The 25,501-nt window shown below is 33.3% G+C and overlaps 1 protein-coding gene across 21 annotated transcripts in view; it reads right to left on the bottom strand.

The window, feature by feature from the left end:
• pan (transcription factor pangolin) overlaps nt 1–23,774 on the bottom strand; it is a 210,765-nt gene extending 186,991 nt beyond the window's left edge. For all 21 annotated transcript variants that reach the window (XR_015811173.1, XR_015811174.1, XM_088195745.1 and 18 more), the window contains exons 1-2: nt 23,698–23,774; nt 17,823–18,332 (exon numbers count right to left, since the gene is read on the bottom strand). Coding sequence is in view for 19 of the 21 variants with exons in the window: in XM_088195745.1 (XP_088051871.1) it covers nt 17,823–17,987 (165 nt within the window). In the remaining 2 variants the exon portion in view is untranslated. The remainder of the gene's footprint in view (nt 1–17,822; nt 18,333–23,697) is intronic.
• Nucleotides 23,775–25,501: the final 1,727 nt, after the last annotated feature.

The following is a 25,501-nucleotide window of genomic DNA, read 5'->3' as shown; positions in this document are numbered from 1 at the left end:
ATATATATATATATATATATATATATATATATATATATATATATATATATATATATATATATATATATATATATATATATATATATATATATATATATATATATATATATATATATATATATATATATATATATATATATATATATATATATATATATATATATATATATATATATATATATATATATATATATATATATATATATATATATATATATATATATATATATATATATATATATATATATATATATATATATATATATATATATATATATATATATATATATATATATATATATATATATATATATATATATATATATATATATATATATATATATATATATATATATATACCCATCGCTCTCAGAATACTGTTCAGGCTAACTGCCACACACACACGGCGCGGCGCTGACGCAACGAGGCGAAGGTGAAAATTTATGTCATAATGGCCGATTTCACGGTCACGCGGGCTGTCAAAATTGACAGTGTTTCCACTTTGAATGCGTGCGTGAATACTGCCAAACGGGGACCGATAAGACACTATTCAACGCAGAATTCGATTCGGATGCGTGCATGTCGCCGCGGAATCTGTACGGCCCTTGAATAAACGACAGAATGTCGTCGATCTGCGTCGGGCAAAAAAAAAGTCAACTTAGCGGACATTTCTCACATTACGTACGCTTTTCCCGGAGACGTGTTGTAGCGAAACAGGTGACGTGACACCTGTGGGGCGCAAACCCCATAAAAGGGGGTCGGCAAGGACGCGGGGGCAAAACCAGCCATAAATGGATCCGCGAGGGGCAACGTGACCCGTATATAGTATGTAATAATAGACATGTCAACGCGGGGCAATTCGTAATTTATTTGAATGGGTGTGTGTCGTCAAATTAACGAGTCTATTCAAGAATTACTGAAGGGTTTCAAAATATGATCATTAAAAAATGAAGCGTTTTAATAGATGCATTCGAGATGTAGAGAAGAGGAATGCTCCGAATACCTTCGACGGCATCTGTCAATCATTTAAGAGCTACAGACAGACTGACAAAAATACCACAATTTTTATGGTTGCTAGTACGGAATCTTGTCATACCAATTGGAATACATTACGTTTGCAAAGGTACGTAAACCAAAACGATAAGTGTAAGTCATCATTTATTAATTTAAGCCTCAACTAGAACGAGCAATTATAAATAAGGAGAGATGGAAGCCAAAGAAGACTAATACGTATGTCAATCATTAGAGAGCTTTTGTACAAATGGTCATGTCTCAGTTCTTTGCCACATCGCCATGAGAGAAAAAGACATATTTATCATTACGTCTATAAATATACATAAACCAGTCATTTTGTATCACTTGAAAGCTCAAATTTCTGAAATAAAAAACAGGAAGAAAGCAAATTTGTTGATCATTGAAGGACATACTATCAAAAACTACTTTATTTAGTGTATTAAAACATTGAATTGCGTGTGAATAAATTTGTGCGTTTCCATTTTCAACTTCATACAAAGCACAGCCCCTTAGCTAAAGATATCATTAATATCGTATTAACTAAAATAGTTTATATAACCCCGTATTATCCTCTTCATCTTCTTTGTCCCTTTTTATTACTTACAGTGTTACATCTCGAGAATTTCTCGAGAAAAACACCAAATTAAATTTATACAAATATTTTTAAATGTTTTACAATCGCTGCATAAAAAGGGTGAGTCCATGCCAGATGTTTGCAAATATGCAAGATTTTTTGGGAACTTTTAATGGAAAATAACAAAAAATTGTTTACGATTTTCTCAACTACTCTAATCGGTCTTATTTGCCCTGGTAACCAAAAACTAGTAAAAAATTTGCAAAAAAAATCTGACCCATGATATTTGAGTCATTTCTTATATAAAATCACGCGCTGAATCCGAAAATGAAAGTAGAACAGTTTTCAAGATATTGTTAAATTTTCGTATTTTTATTCTGAAAATAACTATTACTACTTAATTGCAAATATCTCCGGTTATAAATGTTTTACAATCGTTGCATAAAAAGGGTGAGTCCATGCGAGATGTTTGCAAATGTGCAAGTTTTTAATGGAAATATTTAAATGGCAAAAAGTTGTTTATGATTTTTCAACTACTCTAATCGGCCTTATCTTTTCTCTGGTAATCTAAAAAATACATTAATAAAACTAGATTACAAATTTGAAAGAAAAATCTGACTCATGACATTTGACAGTCATTTCTTATATAAAATCGCAAAACCAATTACCTTTAATCAGATTAAAGATAATTGAATTTCCTATCAACCTACATATATAACACTCTCCAATCTGATTATCGGTTTAGGAACTATTTTAGATCATTTTTAGCAAAATTTAAGTAAAAAATTTATTGTACTGTGAATTACACAATTTTTTTTTTAGTGTTAAATCCCGATATATCATAAAAAAACTGTTGTTAATCAAAATCGGTTGGAAAATATAGAAGTTATAAGTATTTTACTAAAAATACAGAAATTTAATTTTTACCCATTTTTATGATTATATTGCGTATAATGTTATTTATATAAATTTCAAATAATATTAAATATGACCTGGGTTCAATTTACTTAGTCTTCTGTTTATATTGCCAGTTTTTCGTGTGAGAAACCAACAAAAGTAATTAATCATCGCTTCGTCCTAAAATCCTTGATGAAGACGTTCCATAGCCTTTGTTTGCTGGTGAAAATGTTCACCGTGCTATTCACTTTCATTGCCAAGATTATCAAGGAAAAAATCAAATGAGAGTGCAGAAAATCAATCTTTATATACATATATAACGAGAGATTTGTAATTAAGTAAAAAAAATATTCAGAAGGAAAACTGTTTAGGTTAGGTTTGGGTTTGAGCAGCAAAAAATACGTTTCGCAACTGTTAAATTGAGTATCAACGATAGTTTAAAGCACCATATCATTTCACTATCATCAGTTTTATTTTCAAAACGAAGGCGAAACAAACGGGTCTGTCAACGCTTTAGAATAAGTATTTTTAGTTTATATATAATATTTGTTGAATTAAATATTTTTGTACTATAGCTATAGACTCTAGATTATATAGTCACAAAATATAACCGCAATATTTGACCGCATTTTATTGAAGCAAATAAACGTAGCATTAAAAGGTAAATAATTCAGTATTTCAATGAGCAGATAGACTGTAACTAAAGAGCAGGGGAAGGACGAATGAAAGTTCAGGAAGAAACTTCGGATAAGTAAATTGAGTGTTAGCAAGCATTTGAACATTGTTAAGCTATTACATTCAAATAGATCAATCAATCACTATCATAAAACAGACATAACACGTTACATTAAATTTTGACTAACTATATAACCTAATAAGATAAAATAAATTATGGTTCAGAACATTTCGTTTCACGCTCAGTCGCCTCACTTTCATCTCTTTCAAAGTCAACGAGAGACTGAAAAAAAACACGCTCAACTAAAGGTGTAAACTTCCGAGACAAACTACCTAAAATTTTTCACAATTTCCTTCGATATTTATCGCATTTGGAAACCGGTCGAGATGGAGATCGTATTTTAAGGTACGATACCTTTCGTCGCGAGTCATAAATCACACATAAAATATATATGTATACATAAATACAGACGGTGCCATAAAAATGTATACAAGCTTTCATGTTGATTTATAAAATATAAAAATTAAACGGAGTTATATATTTTTATTCTACAATTCAATTCAACATGTATTATATAAGTGTAGAAAATAAAATGTGATAATGTGATATACAAAAAAAATATATAAAATACATTGAATGGTAAGAGAGTGTCTGTGAAGATGAGCTGTGTAATTTGGTTGTTAATCAAGAGTGTTTTTAACCGTTCAAATTAAAAATATAATTTTTGGATTTATATGAAATTGTATTTAAAACTTGTCTCAACTTTTATTGTGAGACTGGTTTTTAGACCATAAACTAAATTAATACGAAACATCGAAACTGTATTAACATTCAGTATCCAATTACGCTTTGCACTGTTCACGATACAAGTTGATAATTTATGCAGAAGCATGCAAGTTCACCTGTCACATTAGTTATATGATGAGTATAGTATACGTACAGTATATTTGCTTAAAATATATGATTTTTTTACAACTAATTTAAATTTCATAAAAGATAAAAATTCAAGAATAGCAAAAATAATAGAGCATTAAAAGGGACTGAAAAAAAATATTCCTGTTGATTATCATTATTATAATGGGGCATTGAAGTATAGATAGCAGGCGCGTACGGTGAGATATTTTCCCTTTCGCTCGCTCGCGTGTTAAGTGACGAGTGAGTGAGAGATAAGGGTGTGCGTTACATGCGTTCCGCACGCAATAGAATATCTTCAAAGATTGTTTCAAAACCAAATGGGCCCCTGAAGTGAGAGATTTTAAAAAAAAATGGTTGATTAATTTATAGAAAAAAATAACGACATTGGATGCTATACAATGAATAGCACAATTTTCAGTCTTTGATAGGAAGAAAGATGTGCAGATCAATGGAAACTTTAAAATGCTCTGAAAATATCAAACGAATGATTTGATCGCGATTCAAATAATACGGAATTTCAATGCTTGAATGATGCGGATATCGTTTATATTGTCACTCAGTGATAGTAAGATACTGACAATTACATTAGTCACAAACGGTACTGACTTCTGTTAAACTAAAGAGGATTTGAATAAAACGATTGTATTGATACTCGAAAATTATTAAGAGATATTCAAAAGCAACGGCTGAATACACAGATTAGCTCCTCAAAAATGCCACGTTGATAGATATCCTCGATCAAAACGTGTACACATTTTTATGAGACTCCCTGTGTATACGTATTTATAAACACAATAAATAGGCGCTAACGCGCTCGAGAGCCTTAGTTATAAATAATCGAAAATTTTATTATGACGGTTTCAACATTTTTGTCCGATGGCATCACGGCGACATAAACTCTTGTGCAAAGTGACCACGGGCCGAATTAACATTTTTTAACGCTCACGGGCGTAATAAATAAAGCTTCACTTATGAGCGCGTCTCTGACGAGAACGGATCTATTATAGAACAGACAGGTTTCCAGCGTGTATAAAATACACTCGATACAATCATACACACGTATAAACACATTTGTAAATACGCATTTATCCTGACTCGAATCGACAAGACGGGAGTGGATAACTCGAGCTGTAAATCAATGTTAAATGCGTTTATGTAACGCTCGGGGCGATACGAGTGGTTTCGGATTGATAAAGTACGAATCAATTAGTGTAATTAATTCAAGAACAAGCGTTATAAGCACACAACACGTCAACGGTAGAAAAAAAAAGCAAAATAAATATGATTGTTTCGAAGAGGCGAGCTTTTGAGATTGAGTATCGCCAAAATTTAGCCAGTTTGTATAACCTTTAAAAGAATCAAAGGATACTAATATTGGAGATGTGCCAAATTATACTAAATTATGAGATCTACGGTTCATCCCTTTGAAAATATGATAAAATAACAAAGTTGTATATTAAGAAAAGAAGAAAACTTCTAAGTAGATACATGTGTTTATATTAAATATATATTTTCTCTTTTTTCTGGAAAACTCAAAAGGCAACGTCTACCTTCCCAGAATCGTCTTTGATGTTTACGTCCCCAGGGAAGGGCCAAACTTGTCAGGGAAACGCCTGAGCATTTGCTTTGTGGGCAACGCGTCGATTCGCCCGGGACCCTCACCCAAACGATCAAACGGGAGTTTCGCGAGAGAAAAAAGTGTTTTGTGTTTGTACACCAAATCACTAGGTTTGTCTTTTCACTTTCGCGTCGGCGCCGGGCCAAATTGAAAAATGATTTGCCGTTTGACCGGAGGCGAGACAATCTCATTACTGCATAGATGCCGCAATCGCCATGTCAATTAACAACACAATCTGCTGTTGTTACTATGATCGAAAACGTTGCTCTATAAAATTATATTAATTGATCAAAAAACGGAAGTGATGTTTTATACAGCCTTCACATTGTAGTTCCGGTAGTTTATTATGCACTCAAGTAAACTATCATATGCGATTATCTATCGAATAAAAATAAATGAACTGAAATTCGAATACATCAGGCATATCAGGCGCGTACGGTACCCTTTCGCTCGCTCGCGTGTTAAGTGACGAGAATGAGTGAGAGATAAGGGCGTGCGGAACACATGTAACGCACGCCCTTATCTCTCACTCACTCTCGTCACTTAACGCGCGAGCGAGCGAAAGGGAGTGTATCTCACCGTACGCGCCTGCATAATATAACTAAGAAAAATCGTAATTTTGAATAGCAATTATCAGTAATATAATTTCTTAATAACATTTTCAGTCTCCACTGAGCTGCGATGGTGTGTGATATTGAGCCATAATCAGCTGCTATTGAGTTAGTGTAAATGGAAATAAGCACCAATACCATATTTATAAATGTTGTGTGTTCACTTTTCTGTAGTAGAAGCATAATCTTACATTTTAAAATTACAATTGAATTTTCACTCTTTAAAATAATAAATTATGCACTATTACGGAACAGTCAACCTTCGAAGAGTTGTTAGATAATAACGTATGTGGTGCTCTCATTGCTTCGCATTCTACTGTGACGTTAAACAGTTAAAATTGAACAGCGTCTTCAGTGCCCCGTGCAACGCTTTTTACGATATTTGATTCTCGTTGTATTACCCGTATTCATCACTAATGGAAATGTCGTGAATTAAAATCAGAGTGGAGTGTGTTACCAAAGCATTATACGTCATCATGTTTAGATTAACCATTCGACACGATATTCACAACTCGCAGAAAAGTTTAAAACATAATTTTTCCCTACAAAGTATTTTTTCGCTATTCAAAGCCTCTGATTATTCATTGTATTATTCGCTAGAAAGTACTTTATGGGAATAATATCAATATATCATGTGTTATTGAACCAGTTCTGTCATCGATGCACTCGTGAATTTAGTGGCTATTTTTTTTATTAAGCCGAATATCCTAAGTTGGTGAACTTTTATTGAAATTTTTATTAATGGAAAAGCCCGTCCTTGGCTATTATTATCAAATGATTTTGAAAATTAGTCTTTGTTGCAGATATCATTGGATTTCTTACCTAGTTATAACTTATAACTACAAGAAAAAACAGTGCTCATATATAAAACTTGCACCGCGTTTGAAAGTTTAAAAAATAGCGTTTTTTAGGCTCACTATAATATTGCTTTCTGGCTCGTCAAGCATATAATATTTACGATCTGGCCCTTTACAAAAAAAGTTTGCTTACCTCTGATCTGGATTATTATTTCACGCTGAAACGCTCCAGGTTAACGCCTGATGTGTTACTGAGGCAGACTTATATTAATAAATATATTATATCTTTATTTATTTACTTTTTTACGTAATTCCGCATGAGTAAGAAATAACTCATTCTGCGGTTACAATTTGATACATTTAAATTATAAATATATTATATATATTATTAAATTTTAAAAGAACCATTAAAAAAATTATTTATGTATTATTTATTAACTTAATTTTATTTGATTAAACTTGCATGAATTCATTAAAAAAATATTTTTTAATTTATTTGCAATGATTCCTAGTTGATTTATGTAAATCATTAATGCAATATATTTTAAAGAATTTGCGTCAAACTTCACAGAAAATGCCTGATCTATTAGAAACGAGCTATCAAATGAACACAAAGTTGAGAAACATATTTCTAATAGTGTTATTCCATTACTAGAAAATTACCATTTTTTAAATTAATGTTTTGATAAGAAATGGCCGTCCCTGCATCAGAGGGAACGAAATTTATTTACTCTGACATGTGTGTTTACGTTGGTCTGTTAAAATATGTTTTCGTACCAAATTGCTCATCACACGGTCGGTTGATTTAATCGACATCCTTTGCCGCGTTTAACCCTTTCGCGACCCGTCTCATTTGATTTTCTTAAATAAATAATTTATTACTCGTTTACCGGTCATGTGCTTGTGTGTTTTAATCATTTTTATACTCCGTCGATAATCGTTTCGTTACGGTTGCGAGTTGAGGCTGTGAAGATCTTATAGTGAGACCATCATCGAACTCTCGATATTTATACCTCCTCAGTAGCCGGTGAGAAAACGGGTTCGCTTCAACTCCATTATTACTTTTCTTTGAATCAATTAAAATGGTGGCGAGGAGATAGTGAATTGTATTTTATGTGAGTCGAGTTCGTTAAAATATTAATAAAAAAATCTGTGAATAAAATAATAATTATTTATATAATATTTGCACCTTGATCTTGACCTAAATTTACTGAAATTTGATTACCTGTAATCTGATATTATGATATACACATTAACAACTTTTTGCCAACTCCCGGAAATTATAAACTAGCTCACATTTACCTCCATGACCTATATATTTAACACAATAACTCGGAAAGTAGCACAATATTAGATTCATTTTGCGATAAACGTGATATTTTAGAATTTGATACATTTTTGGTGATGCATAAAACTTTTTATATATATGTATATCTCGAATGACAAACATTTCAGATTACGATCGCAATATATAATCACGTCATTATTGCTATTTAATTAGTTACAATTACAAATCAAACAACCGTCAAAAAGCAAAATCTTAACTTATTTATTTGTATATTTTTTGTTTTATGATAAAATATATTTCCCACATCAGCTGCAATAATGACACAACTAAAATGTCGTCGTGAATTAATAATACCATATTTAGCGTAACAAGATTCATCTACAACCGTATAGTTATTATTGCAATGAGTCAGCTTTGAACCGGTAATTTTTAGTTGAAGGTCTTGAACTATTCCTTGATTTTACTAATTACATTAAGTAAAGCTATTAGTGAAATATATATTATACGATGACCTAATAATTCTTGTTTCGATAAAATTCATACATGTATATATTATCTATTTTTTAATTATCCTTATAAAATGCAACTGCCGAGAAATCACTACGTTATAATCCATACCTTAATAAATTTATTTATGTGTCATTAGATTTCATGTAAATGTTAATGGAATTAAAAAGGAACAAATAAAATAAAAATGACACAATTAAAATTCATTATAAAATGAATGAGCTTGCAATGGATTGACCTCTTATAATTATTTTGAGCTGTGGCGTTAATATAGTGCAGTATTATCCAATAGTCTTCATTTTAGATTTTTTTATAAATAGCTTTGTCAAAACACAAAAACATTTTTATTTTAGACCTTATAAAAAAAAATAGAAAATTGGTATTTTTGTAGCGATTTCAATATTTAAAAAAAATTATCTAAAAATATATTTTATTTAACTTTAACACTTAAACGACCGGTCAAGTAGTCCCTACCCAGTTATATTCACTGATGGTAATCCACGGAACGGATAAACTGTTATTCTTTGACCTCAGATATTTAACGACGGTTACCCTCAAATACTAAAGTTTATTGTTCTGCCATGTATAGAATTAATGTTTGTTCTATATGTTACGACTAAAATATTACGATTTTTTCCTTGTCATTTTGTACATACACACGTGGAACGTAATTTTTTTCTGCTTGAAAAAGCCATAAATTATGTAATATATTTAATTTGACCCACATTAGCTCTGTTTTTAAGATGATTTTAAATTTATTTGTAAATATTTATTTAAAAAATAAAAATTAAACATATTTTGGAAGTAAGTTAATTAGGTTTCCACTTTAATTTTACGCGACTCACAGATTGATTACCACTGAAGAAATAATTTAACAGATCTACAAATACAACCAAAAACTATTTATTATATCTTTTAATTCAAAAGTTTTAATATTTATGTCAAGAGATTTTACTTATATATGACATTTTGTAGCATTACAAAATAAAAAAACAAAATAAAAATCACAACGTTAATCTAGAACTGATGGTTACAGCATTTCATCCTTTTAGCACTATGAGCTTGAAGCGTCGACAGGAATCTTTAATCGCCCCTGTCAATTTGAATTAAGATTCCATATTTTAAATGATAGTTAATAGCATTGGTAAATCATAAACAAGTTTATGTACATATTTTTTTTTTGTTCAAAAAGTCAATTTATATTAAAATATGTCCCAAGTCCCAACACATTAATCGCGTAACTTTCAACGTATTTTATTTTGATTCAACACATTTTCAAGTCGATTAATTAGCGTCCCTAAATACATTCCGCGTTAAGGCTTTGATTCATAATAATTCAACAAACGAGAGGCAAAACAACGTAAAAAATGGCCCCTTCCACGCGGACGAAAATTACCTCACGCCTGTACAAGGCGCGAGACCAAAGAACCGGCCAGGCTACGAATTACCTGCCTTTAACAAGGTAAACCCAACGAGAGCGAGGAGCCGAGATGCTGAAAGCCTCCGAGCCGGAGTGAGAGGGCCAGACGGGTCCGGGTCGGGGTCCGAACGGGACCGAAGACGATGCGAGTTGCTCGGTGCGCCCCGGGCGATATGTGTGTTGTGCGTGCTATTTATTGTCCGCAGCGTATTTGGGGTGCTCCATCTCCGGAGTACGCCCTCTCGTTAGAGGGAACTGAACCCAGAGAGTCGGGTATGTGTATACAGTAACCGTACCGTACCTCAACGACAGAGCCGGCTCAGGAAATTGCAACGTCGAAGCGTAGGGCCTTTTGAACACAATGTTGTGGCATCCATAAGCAGATATTATCCAGTCACGCTTGGATACGCACGCTGAGTCATTCATTTTTGAGCAAATATTTATACGATCCATCTCGTATTATGTCACACAAACTTTCGCCTTATATATATTACTCAATAGTAATATGAGATGTCAGTTGCATCACGTTCATTTGACTCAATTGACAAGAATATGGACAAAGAAATCACCAGTTTTTTATTTGTTTTCTAAAATATCCTAAATGCAGATGGGTTAATATAATAAAATTGGTAGCAGGGATGTGATTTGTCCCCCCCCCCCCCCGAATTTGGTTAGATACTACGATTTTTATGCTTCCTCCACACTCTCTGGAAGTAGGCCATGGTTGGGCAAGGACGGAAAATATAATGTGTTAATTCGGGGCTACTTCGGTCGAGCTCGGGTCTGCCCGCTCTAATGTCTCGGCGACCTCGACCATATTCGGTAGACCTTTGGTTCGGTAACTTCCAGAGAGTGTAGAGGAAGCATTAATGAAATCGAAATATTAAAAAAGCAGAAATGACCTGATTCTAGGTCAAAAATTCTCGGGTCTCAGAAGAAAATCTAATTTATTTTTAAAAATATGTTATTTCAGTGAAATCATGTCGGAATACAATAACCTAGTAAATATATATTATTACCAGTGAAAATATAATTTATCTGGCAGGTACTAATAAAAGTATATGATTTCGACTTTTCCATATGTAGTAATATAGTATATATTACAATTATAATTATTAAAATTAAAATTACGATCTCGAATCTATCCGGAAAATATTTTTTAAAATGCGTTATTTCATTGAAACCATATCGGAATACATTTATTCAGGTAAATATATATTTTTACCAGTGAAAATATAATTTATCCGGCAGGTGCTAGTAAAATTATATTTCAACTTTTTCATACGTAGTAATATATACATTTACATACTTTATTTACATTACACCATTATTTATTTACATGCGATGTATAAATGTTACTGAAGTTTTATTTTCAGTAGTAAAATCAAAATACATTTTCATGAGTAGATATATATTTCTACTAGCGAAAATATAATTCAACTGATTAAATTATATGCTGTTCAAACCCAAACCTAACGTACACGAATAAACCAATCCCAACATGACTTAATGAAAGTTCTCGGTAGCGAGCCAGAAAATGCGTGTCATTTAATGTAAAACCAAGAATCTTAATGAAATGAAAACATCAACCACTGACTACCAGTACCCATCCCTGGAAAAGGCTAAAATGACGGCCCTGGTTGGTAGCCCTATTATGATGCTGAGGAATAGATCTCCAGCAGAACTGCAATGAACGCTGTTATTTGTGAAGGCATTTGACACCTCTATGTGTGATTAAAGAAACTCTAGGCATGACATCGTCAGGTTGATTAAGAATGTACAACACCTTATGATGAGCTGGATATCTTTTTCGCATCGATGACTCAGTGAATGACATTCACGAAGTGCATGGGGACCAAACTTGAACCGCCTCTGTACAGCACCTCCGAAACCGGTCACACGGTCTCCTCTCCTCGTTATGTAACTTGACGAGAGAGTGATTTTTACGCGTCGTTATTTAAACGGCGGACCCCCGCGACGCCTAATGGCGTCGATTTTACCGCCGAGAGATCAATTAAGCAACGCGCGCCGGAGAGGAGCAGAGTCGTCACACATGCCCGAAAAACGTGTTTGCGATACGATCGATAACGGACGCTGCTAGAGGCGGTCGTTCGAAATCGAGCGATCGACGTAGGGTACGCAGTATCGCCGTCGTGGCGTCATACACTAAGAGTGTATAGCTTAAAACTACCAAGTAATATCATCCTCATTCTTTTCAGAGCAAAACCGATCAAGAGTTGATGCCAGTCGCAGCACGTTTATTTTACTCTATCGACAAGATAATAAAAAAATGGATAAATACAGTTAATAAATATTAAGGAGCTAAACTAATGGCCGTACTCTGATGAATTTGTAGACACCGTAATATAAGGCATTGAATTAGTGGCGTATATAGAGGGGCGGACAGCCGCCCCGTGCGGCGCTTGCTTGGAAGCGGCATTTTCGCGATGGAAGTGTGGTTCTTAAACTGAATGCGCTAAAATATATATATAAGCGATATATATATATCCGCTAAAAATCAAAACAGCAAGAAAAAAAATCTTGAGAAATGGAAAAAATAAATTGAAAGGGCATAACTTTAATCAGATACTTATTAAATAAGTTAATCATTTTGACATTATTTTGACTCGTTAAAAGTAAATTATAATAACGTAGAAATAAAAGCATAGCATCAAAGTAAATTCAGGTTTACATAAAAGAAAATAGGGCTAGTCACATTTATACAAAACAATACATACAAAACAACAAGTAAATGTTTTGAATACCATAGTAAATGTTTCATAAATAACTTTTATAAAAGTTTTTTTTTATATTTATTAAATTATATATTTACGACGATCAGATACACTTAAACAAATAATATTTTGATTCAGAATCTGATCGCGCCTAAATTATTTGAGAGCCCCGATTGGAAGGACTCGGCGAAGAATGCGGGTTTGCGCACATAGCACACACAGGTAAACCGCATACCAAAATCTAGATAGAGACTATAGATAACCGCGAAATAAATTAGTCCTCCGATTCCGCGAAATACGCCGATTCACCGTGTGAAAGATTGCATTGCAAACAAAACACAAATATATCGACAAAAAACTTCTGTCTGCGTCAAAGCAGATTAGTGCGCAAAAAACGCGAGTGAATGGTTCGATCGACCGGGTGATTGACGTATTGGGGATGAATCGGGGGTAGGATCAACAGATCCGGCGCAGGATATCGGACATAATGGGGCCCGACGCTATAAAACGTGTCACAACAAAACAGCCCCGAAAGCCTCTCCTTTCAGTCACGAAATAAGAGCGTGTGTGTGTTAGAATAGAATTAGGGAAGGTCTCATCAGATCAGGTGGATAGGGCGGGGGAGCGCGAGAAAAGAAATAAAAGGGCAAAAAACTCTTAAAAAACGCTAACCGATAAATCTCAACAGCGGACGATATTCAACAGGTGAAAACATCGTTAAATCAAGCGTAAACCATATAGTCATTTAGTATTGTTTTTCAATTGAACTATGTGAACCATATGAGCCCTAAATATTTAAATGGTATGTAAGATTAGAATAATTAATTACAATTAAGGTAGAATAAATCAATATTTAGGAGCTATACTTTCTAAATTAATTGCCAAATTAAATTCAAATAAGAAGCATAAACAATATTTTGATAATATACTGATAAGATTCTATTTCGATACACAAAAAAGACGTTCACGATTTTTTTTACAAATTCAATCGAAAAATATATTAGAAAACGCTTTCTATTCTGCCCTTTTTTTGTATGTTTTTAGGTCAGAAATATAGCTCATAGAAATAATAACTACATAGCTGACTGTGACCGTGAGATTAGGAGAAGCTAAGAAAACCTAATTATATAATAATCACTAATTCTGATACAAGTTTGTAAAAATCAGCGATACCAATTTTATTAATTACTATTTTTACAGCCTACAATCAATATATCTCCACACAACTAAAAAACTCAGTAGTGGTTGACGAAATTCTATATTCAATAAGCTTTCCAAACAAGGAATAGAATCGCCTCCAAAGCGTGCTATTTTTTTTATTAATTAATGTTAAAAAAACTGTATAACAACACTGTTTTAGTTAGGTTAACGTGATTGCTTCGATGTCATTGATTAGCAGCGTAAACTGATGATTGCCGAACGAAAACTGAAAGCGTAAGATGAGATAAGAAAAGCCTAGAAGTTCATTTATACAGCTATCATCTTTAACAGGTGACGGCGGCAACGCAAGAAGCATAACCATATGTTTGTATATCATCGGATATGAAATTAGTAAAAAGGGTTATTTCGGTATCGCCGCCAAAATGTTTACGCGTTGGTAGAAAAAAAATCGTGGTCTTTGATCGCGCTCAAGCCCACTACTGTCGTAGCAGAATCAACAAACGAAATGTTCACACGAGTCTCAATGTTTGGATTGATCACATTTCAAATAATTCCACCTCCTCCGATTGAATATACATTTTGGAGCCGCGAAGCCAAAGTTGGAATTAACAAAACAAACCGAGCCACGCCTGAGTCGAGGAAAAAAATACACACACAAGTGTTAAAACTGGCCGGTCTGGAAAAGAAGAACCTTGGGCGTTGCAAAACTCGAATACATCGATGCCTGGGACCGGCTATAATGTTAACTGATACATTTTCGGCTAAGCGACATTCTTACAGCGGTCTTATCAATGTGTATCAACAAACAATTCGGGCACACCCATCGCTCTATCATTATGATTAGAATCGCACACACTGCAGACTAGTAAAAATATCTAAAGTTATGATATATATGAACGATAGATCAATGGGATAAGTCATAGAATCTAAAGGTCATGAACTCAAATCGCATATGTTGCGCGACGTTTTCAATTTGTATTGTGTTTGAGAGTTAGGTTAACCTCAGGTTAACTTTCCTAACATAAATATCGAGGTGAGTTACTGAACAATCTATTCGGAATGAAAAATAGGAATTATCTGTATTCAGAATATAGCAAAATAAAATCTTAAAGGGCAATTTAATGTAAAATATATAAAATAATTGTTTCATAAAACGAATTACTTGTACACTACGAGCGAGCATTGGTCAAAACAGTGAACACCTTATGAATAACTCTCTGAAACAAATCCTTTTCCTAAAAAAAATCCGAAGATATACCTCACATAAATGCACAAACAATTTGTTTTACGGAACAAAGTATTAATTTAAATGCACATCTCTCAAAATAATTCTCGAGTTCAGGAAATGACATTGAAAGCAAGAAGACGGCAATCCTCATAACACGGGGAATGATTTCATCGCATTTTAATTACCGAAAGTCTCAGTCAATTTCATAAAGCATCTCGTACCATACTGTTCGTCAGGACGTCAAATCGAATTCAAATCGAATTTTCATCAATAGGAGGGCGCAAAAACAATCACTTCTCAGAACGCAAAAATTCACGTCAAAAGCAATAAAATCGTGACGGCGCATTTCAGAATATGATCCTCCAGGAAACTAGAACAATTTTGAAGATGTGTCAGTTCATTGGTGATGATTCGGTCCAGACAATATCAGAGGAGACAAGTCGATATCGGAGAAAAATTCAACGTAAATATATAATTTCGGCTCACTCGTGTAAATGGAGAGAAGTTATAGTCCCGGAAATAGCTTTAGTTTGAAAAAATACAAATCCTAGAATTAAATAATTTTTTTTTAGAAAAAAACAGTGAGTCCACACCACAATAAAATAAATATGAAATTTAAATTTTTATGTGTTAGAATATATTATATGTATAAATTTCACGCGTGTGTATCTCTATTGAAGGTGCATTGTTCATTACATTTTTTAGTATTTGAGAGAAATTTGTTTGTCTGTTACATTGTGCAAATATCAAATAAAATATCAAAGTTGCACGGTTGGGTGCCGTGCGAATATCACCGCGTATATTGACCGTAAAGTGTTAAAAATATTTAAATATTTTATTGGTGCTCGATTCACTGATTTTACTATTACGAATATATAATATATGGAATATATTGATAAAAAAAATCTGTATATGTACAATATAAAAACGTTTTGACCCTCTGGAATTTTGTATACCGATTTTTTTAAATTATTTTAATTAATATAATATTAGTAACATCTTTGATAAAAGCGGTAAATTAATACGTTATGGTAAATACGCAGTTTAACGTGTGTTTTGTTATATTTATTTATTTTTATTAAATCTTCCGTTGTAATCTGAGAGGCGTAAGCCCAATGCGTTACAACGGGCAAATCTGTAGCAACTAAGTAAGTCAATCAAACATAATGAATACATAAAGTAAGTATTACCCACCAGACTGAAAGTATAGGAATTGGGGACATTTATATTAGCAATTAGTATGTGCTATACAATTTATAATCAATAGATGTTACTGCAATTGGGGCTGTTTTTTTTTTAATAATAGCGCTTATTTATAAATAAAAATTCGAGTGCCGCTGCCGGAGCTCGAGCCCGCAACCTCAGAGTTAATAGTCTGAGACGTTACGGATTACGCTATTCCGTCCTATGAAGTTGAAATGACGAAACGCACAAAATTTTGCACACGGTATTCAATGTATAGCAGATATATAAATTTGTATGGTTGCTTTATATTTCATATTTATATGACCGTATGTGAAAGTTATTTAATTCAATGAATAACCTACTTAGTTGTGTAAACAAAACGGTGGGATCAATCATAAAATATAATGAAAATGTTTTTACGATTTCAATACAATTATCCACAGAAGTTACGTAAATAAATATTATAAGTAAAATACACAAACGTCTATTTTATTTTTATTTACACTCCTCGCTATCTTATTTATTAATTGCAAAAGGTAATAAATGCCGATTTTAGCAAATTTTTAGTGTTCAACGAAACACTATAAAAAAGTTCTAATTATATAATACTCGTCTCAAAGTTGTAAGAATTTGAAACTTATATAGTGACTGTTTTAGAATGAGCGGATATTTTAGCACATAAATAAAGTTATTGAATCTTTGTGAAAAAAAAATTTAATGGAGCTAAATTCAAGAAAAATAATACATATAACTGACAATAATCTAAAAAAAATATATAATACTCTTCCTTATTAGAAAAAATATGTATGACATCTTAAATCAGCATGTACTTTTACATATAAAACAAGTTATTTTATATTGGTGGTGAAAATCTTGTTTTACTTGAGCTTCATTGTCTTGGTTCAAAACCGTGTAGTGGTTCAGTAACATAGTAATTAGACAGTGTGATCTCGACAATAAACTGCATTTACACAGATAATCCAGAACCATGGGATGAATTCATTATTAAAAATACACTATTAATAAAAATCGGAAAGTTAAAGACACGTCATCGAATCCCAGAATTTATTCGTAGTCTGGTATCGTCACAAAAATTGTGTATTGTGTTCATATATGTATGTATATTGTGTGAAATGATCCCATTATAACGCATTGGGCTTGCGCATGTCATGTTATAAATAAATAGCAGGACTCACCTCGCTTTCGGTGAGGTCTATGAGGCTGGACTTTTCCTCGAAGAGCTCGGAGCTGCGCTTCTCGTCCTCGACGTCGCCTTCATCCTTGAAGACTTTGACCTCGTCAGTGGACCCGAGGTCGTCGCCGGCAGCCTCCGCCGGACCCGCGGAGTGCGCGTGAGGCATCTTCCTACTTCCCTCACTGCTCACGCCGCCTCACACTACGCCCATGCCGCCGGACGACACTTCACCATCATCGTCAATCGGCTGCTGTCCTCTCAGGCCCAAAACTGTCTGCTTCCCCTTGTGGCCCCTTACGGCGGCTCTCATATCAGTTACAACCGTCAACATCTCACACCCCGGAGCGCCGGGAAACTGGCCTCGGCGCCAACATTGCGACGATGATGGTCGTTTTACTTCACAATACACAATAAAACTAAACACTTTTTATATCAGATTCTATTTATGCTAGAGTCCACTGGTGACCACTAAGCATCATCGCGACGATTCTTCAGCCATAACCGAACGAAGCTGCAAAGGGAAATAATAGGTTAAATACAGTTAATGGGTGATAATCTACGATTAAAAAGCGAATCAGTCGATCGCGGGCTACCGGTAGCCCGCAAATTATTATTAGCGTGGAACACATCTATAATTTAAATCAACTTTGGGTCAGAATAAAAATTAAATCTCGATCAGAATTTTATTAACAGTGGTCATAATTATATTATTCAGGGCCAGAATAAATATCAAGTGGTTAGAATAAAAATATAGGACAATCATGGGATTTAAAAAATAATATAACATTAAATATATAAATATGCAATAAATTATTTATTTTAGAAATATCTTATAAAATATCTCACTCGCAGCAAAACTGTTGACCAGAACATTGAACACCCCATGAATAATTCTCAACGAATCTGCAACTAATCTACTTCATTTTATGTAGGAAGCGAAGGCATTCATAGCGACGAACGAAGTGGGTATAACGACAGAGCGGCGGCGGAGAGCACGCTTCGCTTGTTATGTTGCGATCTCAACTTAATAAGTTGGCCTTAGCTTTTGATAATGATTATGAACTGCTAACATGCGAATGATAGATCGACCAGTACCAATCTTCAGCGTTACAGCAGTAACAACAATATTACCAACTACAAAAATGATTTTGACCATCTGTCAAAATAATTCTTAGCATTTAATATAAATTCTGATCAGTCCAATTTAAATTCTAACCATTTAATACAAATTCCGATCAATTAATATTAATTCTGAACATCTTATATTTATTCCGGCCGCTTATATTTTGACTCATATAATATAATTTCTAATCACAATCGTATAATTCTGACACGAAAAATACCACGGTATCCGCGAAATTTGTGCGTTTCAAGCCGCGATAAACCAATAACATATTACCAAATGAAAAGTTGAAAACTGAACTTCTATCTGTGTGGCACAGAAAATATACAAACAATGGCAGTTTACGGCTCACGAGTAAGTAGTCAGTAGAATTACGTTACATGTCAAAAGGTCAAATGGAACGTTTTAAAAAAATATTCTGAAAAAATGTCTGCATGACTAGATAAACTTCAATCTATTTTAAAGTAAAATAATTTTCTAATCAATAAACGCCAAAGCTGTTAAGTTTTCAAAAGAGCGTTACACATCATCGGTTTAACTCTAACCACGCGTATCTAATTTTCTCTCACGTTCGATTTTCGCGTATCCCAATACACTTACTCTTTCACTCAAATGTGCGAATTTGTATCTGAAACTGAAAATTAAATTTTGAGCGAAATAAAAACTGTGGAAATTCGCGAATATAAAACAAAAGGTCGGTATCGACTCATCGCCTATCAAGCTATTCGTGTCCATTGCTTTGTTTACATTTTACGTACAATTCCAGCAGCCTATTTTTTCACTGATGAACATCATCAACCAAGACCACCGAGGAGCTTGTTATGGATTATTGGGCTAATGAATAATTACGGCCCAAGCGAGAGAACGAGTGGGCAAATATTCAAGTCAACGATCGGTCATTATTACAATCGCGCGACGCACTAATTTAAATTCATATGGACGGTCAAGGCTGATGATAAGTTCAGAGTGTAGTACTGAGATGTCGTGTTCCAAAACCGAGAAACCATAGATAGCCTCAAGAGCGTTTCTCTGTCCGTTAGCCGCTGATGTCACCAATAAGACGGCGAATCAACGACCCTTGGCACAAGAGCGTGAATAATTCTCAGCAATGCGAAACGCGCTTTTAGTGACTTTGAGAACAGTTTGTGATAAATCTAAAATTCTGTGACAAGACGAGAAAATCAGATTATGATTAATCGAATGGCAATCGATTTGAAGCGCGCTCGCAGAAGTGCGTCAATAAACCGCAAGCGTTAAAACCGAACAGAAAGGGTTTATTAATTGGATAAATCTTAATTTTGACTCTTATTTTAAATTCAATTTTATCATGAATTGATACAAGTTAACACTTAACCGACGGGTCAGCAAGTTTCTACCCGTTACGTTCGCTGATGGTAATCCACGAGACGGGTAAAATCTATTTTTTGTGACCTCCGATTTTTTATACACCAGAAAAATCTAAATCATATTGTGCTGCTATCTATTAAATGAATATTATATGAAAAAATATTACGATATTAATTCAAAAATTGTAATTTAAAAAAAAAATATTCGTAACGCGAAATACTTAATAAAATTATCTGTTTTCATGCAACTGGTGGCGAAAAAACGATCCGTTGGCTAAATGTTAAAAGGTTTAAACACCCGTTATAATTATTGCGCAATTATATGATTTTCGTTTAACTGAAAAAAATCTTTATAATTGGAACACAAGTGATTCTATTCACTGAAGATATCGCTGACTCTTTCTCTGATTTTTGTATTATACAAAAATATGGAAAGTCGAAGAAAGAAAACTATTTAAGATGAACTAAATTTAATATAAAAATATTATATGATATTACCTTTAACCGAAAAAAGTTCACAAGTAAAAAATATTTTGACCAGTATTATTGTTCTTCCTAAAATAAGTAATAAGCAACCAGAGGCCTGCGTAAGAGGCCTGAAAGTATAAGTAAAAATATCAATAGAAATCCAAAGCAAAATCTTTTAGTATTGTTTTTTTTATTTAAAAATTTTTATACATATTATACAATTTTTCGTTTTTTATACCGTAAATAATTTTAAAATATTAATAATAATTTGTAAATATTTTTTTGTACAATATTACATTATTTTATATTAGATGAAAATATAACTTGTTTTTTGTGAGAATTGCAGCATGTGCTTTCTCAGGTTTTCGGTTGGGGCCCGCCGCGAAAAAAGGTTGCTTGCCACTGAGTTACGAATTTAATCTTTTCTTTACTGTGTGTGGATATTTTTATAAATATGTTGAATAAAATATTCACATTTTAATAATTAAAATATATAATTATCGGAGGTAAAAAAAAAATTTACAACAAATTCGAGTATCAATTTATCACTGCAGTTAAACGTATGAGTGTTTTTCTAGTAGGATTTTTTGTTTCGCACGGAATTTTTGATTATTATTTTTGTAAATAAATATTTAGTAAGTTCAATTTTATTACGTTACAGAATATTGCGATGCTTGGTAATAATTGATGTATATAACTTGTTGAATTCTTTTGACTTTGACTATCGTATTGATTGTTTAAAACTAATATTCTTTATTGTTTCTTTAGACCTAAATAACTAACTTTTACATATGTTTACATGTATATTGAGTGTACATCACCGGAACGCGTGTATAGTTAGGTCGATGATACACGAAATGAATAAGGTTAATTAAACATATGTATAAATGATTGTGTCTAATTTTCAATTACAAAAAAAATCAGCTTTAGTACATTATAAAAAAGAATATGCTGTCATGGGAAATTATTGTGAAAAACTACTTGAATGGATCTTTTCTCGGTAATTTTGTATAGCAAAAGACGGCATTCAACTGTCACAGTCGTAGACTCAAAGACACATTTCAAGACGAATTTACAACTTTCAATCTACACCAACGGTGTTCCATTTTCTATATATAAAATAGGATTTTTATAAATTATGGTAAAAAAGCAGCAAAATTAGCTTTAATTTTTCTTCGAGTAAAATTAAAAAAAAATTAAATTTGATGAGCACTAAAATATAAATTTTGTACATGTGTATAATTTATTAGTAAGAACATTCAGAAAATTAAGGTAGATAATTTTTGGGTTTAATAAAAAAAAGTCCACCTTTATACAGAAAGAGAATTATAGTGCTAGTTTAAATTTTAAATAGAAAATGTATGCATTCATTGAATGAGATTTTATAGATGACATAAATCACGTCACGTAGCTAAAAAGTACTTTTTTTATTTTAAAACAATGACAGTTAAATATGAGAAAAAATATTTGATCGTCCAAACATATCTCAAAAGTTGTACAGATATGTACATACATACAAAAATGTAAATGCCTAAAAAATCGCCTGTATGAGTAAACAATAAAAAATTGTTCGCTGCGAGGTCAATTGATTCTCACTCTTGATAGTCAAATGTCAGTTTAAAGTTATACAAAAATAAAGTATAAAATATCTATGGACACATCGAGATGCCACAAGTGTGAAAAATACAGGTAAAATATTTATTCAGTCATTTGTAGACATTCCAGAGTCTATATACACACTCGCGGGGAAACTTTGGGGAAGTTTTGGAAGTTGTAAAACAAAGTTTGCAGCAGCGACACCAGAACCGGATCGACTGCGCTTTTTTCGACGGGAGGTTAAAATTTCAAAGAACTATTAATAAACGGTTATCTGTTTCGCCCGAAAAAACCACAATCGTAATCCCCGTAGATATGTACGCGCATTAGGTTTCGAAATCCTTTAAGCAAACACCATAAATCACCGCAGATAGTATTGGCAATAAGTAATTCCGAGAAGAGCCGACCCTCCGTATTCTATTTATTTTACCTAACTGACCGTATTCTAGGTAAAGCAGGTATTCGTGAATATGTATTTTATAAAACAAAGCGATAAATTTGTATATATGTAGATGTACGTAGGTATGTACGTCCACAGATTTATTATTCACGTCCGATTTCCGTTTATAAGGATCGTTAGTTTTAAACGGGACCCCATTATATATCTTGTGGATAGCGAGCGATGTTGTATCCGTTGTCTGGACCGAAGAATGCGCGGCCATGTCTGGTTACTTTTTTTTTATTTCGAATAAAAAAGTTTCTTTCATTGCCTTTGTGCGAGGGCAGGCGTTCTCCAGCGCGGCACCCGTTCTGAATAAACATTCTCGACTTAATAACTCCCCCCCTTTTCCGATAGCAAAAAATAAATAAACGTTAACGTATGCAAGGTGCCGATTAATTAAGAGGGTCAATTGAAGCGATGCAGTTTTAATTAGCGACGACGCATCGAGGGATAGTTTTAAACGTATATACAATGTAAACACATGGCCGTTTTTCGCATTGTTATAACAAACGTCAAACTAGCGAATGCGCGCTTCGGCGCCAAATTCAAATATTTGCGCAAACGTCAAAGTGTGCGTTATAATTGCAGGACGAGCATGTGCGGTTGATGTGTCAACGAGAGATAACCGGCCGCAGTGACACTGGCGGGAAGCGAGCGCGGGCGGTCAGAGGCTCCCAATCCGCGGCTTGCGAGTCGACTCAAATTGATAAACAATCACAACAACACAACGGTGGGGTATCACGTGCGCGCGTAATCATGGCGCAAAATTCACGACACATGTTTCACACGAAGCACTGTTTGTTTGGTCTTGAATTTTACGCCATGTATTTTCAACGGTAGGATGCGCCGTACTTCGGAACGGTAGGGTACGCGAACGATCGAGACGCAATAACGTGCACACCTGATGGCCGGTAAACAAAAAGAACGAGCGCGACGACGACGAAGACGAACTGACGCACCGCGCGACTGGTCGGCACTGACTGCGAGTAGCGGCGCTACGACACGCGCGCCCCGGTGTTGCCAGCAAAAGAACTACTCGAGGCGCGCGCATTTTATTCAAATTACAAACGAAAACATACGCATACCACGGAGCACTTTTCGATTCAGAACGGATTTTAAACCAAACGTTTCATATAAAAAGTTATGTTCATTTACATAATTAAGATCATATGTAACTTCACTAAATACTATAATGTTTCAACCAAATTGAACCCTGCAAATTCATACAGTTACATCGACTTTTTTGACGATCATTTTCAAAGTGATCCATAAATGTAAAATTATATTAATTGTTTTCATGCGAGTATGAATGTTATCCGCTGGGTTTTATTGTCACATTTTAATCTTGGTTCTATAAAACACTTTTCGGAGCAAATTTAATATGTTTATGATCAAAGTAGAAAACTGCCGTAACCAAATTATAAAATAATGCGCCACACGCTTAGAAACCAATGGTTATGAACTCTCCGCTGCGTCACATTGCTGCATAAATATTTTTTTAAATTTAAACTAGTTAAGTGTGAGCGAGTGTTGGTGAGAACATTTAAATCATTTTGTTAAGTAAATCTTGTTGCCAATTTATATAATCCTTTTAAGTAGATTCGCTGCAGAGACTTATACTTGGGGTGTTCAGTGTTCTGACTAACGTTCACTCGCTGCCGCTCGTTCGCACCTAACCTGTTTAAATTTTAATATCAAAACTTTGTTGGCCGCTTTCGTAGCCGTTAGAGCTACGAGAGTTAATAATCATTGGTTTCTGAGCACCGACATTCTAAACAATTGCCAAATAAAATGTACTTAGCGATTATAACAAGCATAGCAACTTCGAGTTTAAAAACTTCAACTTCACAAACTTGATACACATGTTTTGAGATTGTAAAATTCAGGCAGAAATGACCCGTTTCATTTTCAAAAATTCACATAGACGTGAAAAATATAAGACAAATCCCGTCCGGCAAATGTCGCAAGAATTAGAAAGATTTCTATGTTAAAAAATCTATTTTAGAACATTTTTGCCCTCTTTACTGTTTTCTATAGGATTTTTTAACAAATTTATTTATATTTTAAAGTTTAATTTCTATTGATTAACATTTTCAATCTCTACTTTTTTCTAGATTTTTTTAACAGAGCTACGAATGTTTCAGTTATTTGATTAGTCGCTATTTTGAAACAAGATGGCTGGATAACAAACTAGTTGAAAGATTTATTTTTAGAATAAATTTTACGTCGATGTAATTAAAACTACGGATGTTGTCAAGTACTAAAATTTCATTATTTTTTTATATATATACAGAAAACTGTATATATATAAAAAAAATTCTATTACAAAGCGTTTTTGCTTTATTACATATTTTTGTAGGATTTTTAATAAGGTTATTATTTTTTATTGTTGTGAATAGCCGCCATTTTGAAACAAGGCGGCGGAATAGACTGGTTAAGGAAATTAGACGAAATATTAATATATATATTTGAAAACAAGTTTTATGTCAATAGGATTACGTATCGTTAAAACCCACATAAATAACAAAGATTTCATATTTGTACTTTAAACGCTTTACCATCCTTACTTTTTTCTCTAATTTTTTAACGGGGTTACGATTTTTTAAATTGTTTTGAAACAATAACGAAATTAGCCTGAATATTCAGAAAATTAATTCTTAGAAAAAGTTTACGTCGATAAGATAAAAACTATGGCAAATGGTTTT

Source organism: Plectrocnemia conspersa, unplaced genomic scaffold, assembly GCF_051122295.1.
Source record: "Plectrocnemia conspersa isolate PC_06_02 unplaced genomic scaffold, ASM5112229v1 ptg000010l, whole genome shotgun sequence".
In the NCBI taxonomy this organism is placed as follows: Eukaryota; Metazoa; Arthropoda; class Insecta; order Trichoptera; family Polycentropodidae; genus Plectrocnemia; species Plectrocnemia conspersa.
This window is presented reverse-complemented; position numbering and strand designations above follow the sequence as displayed.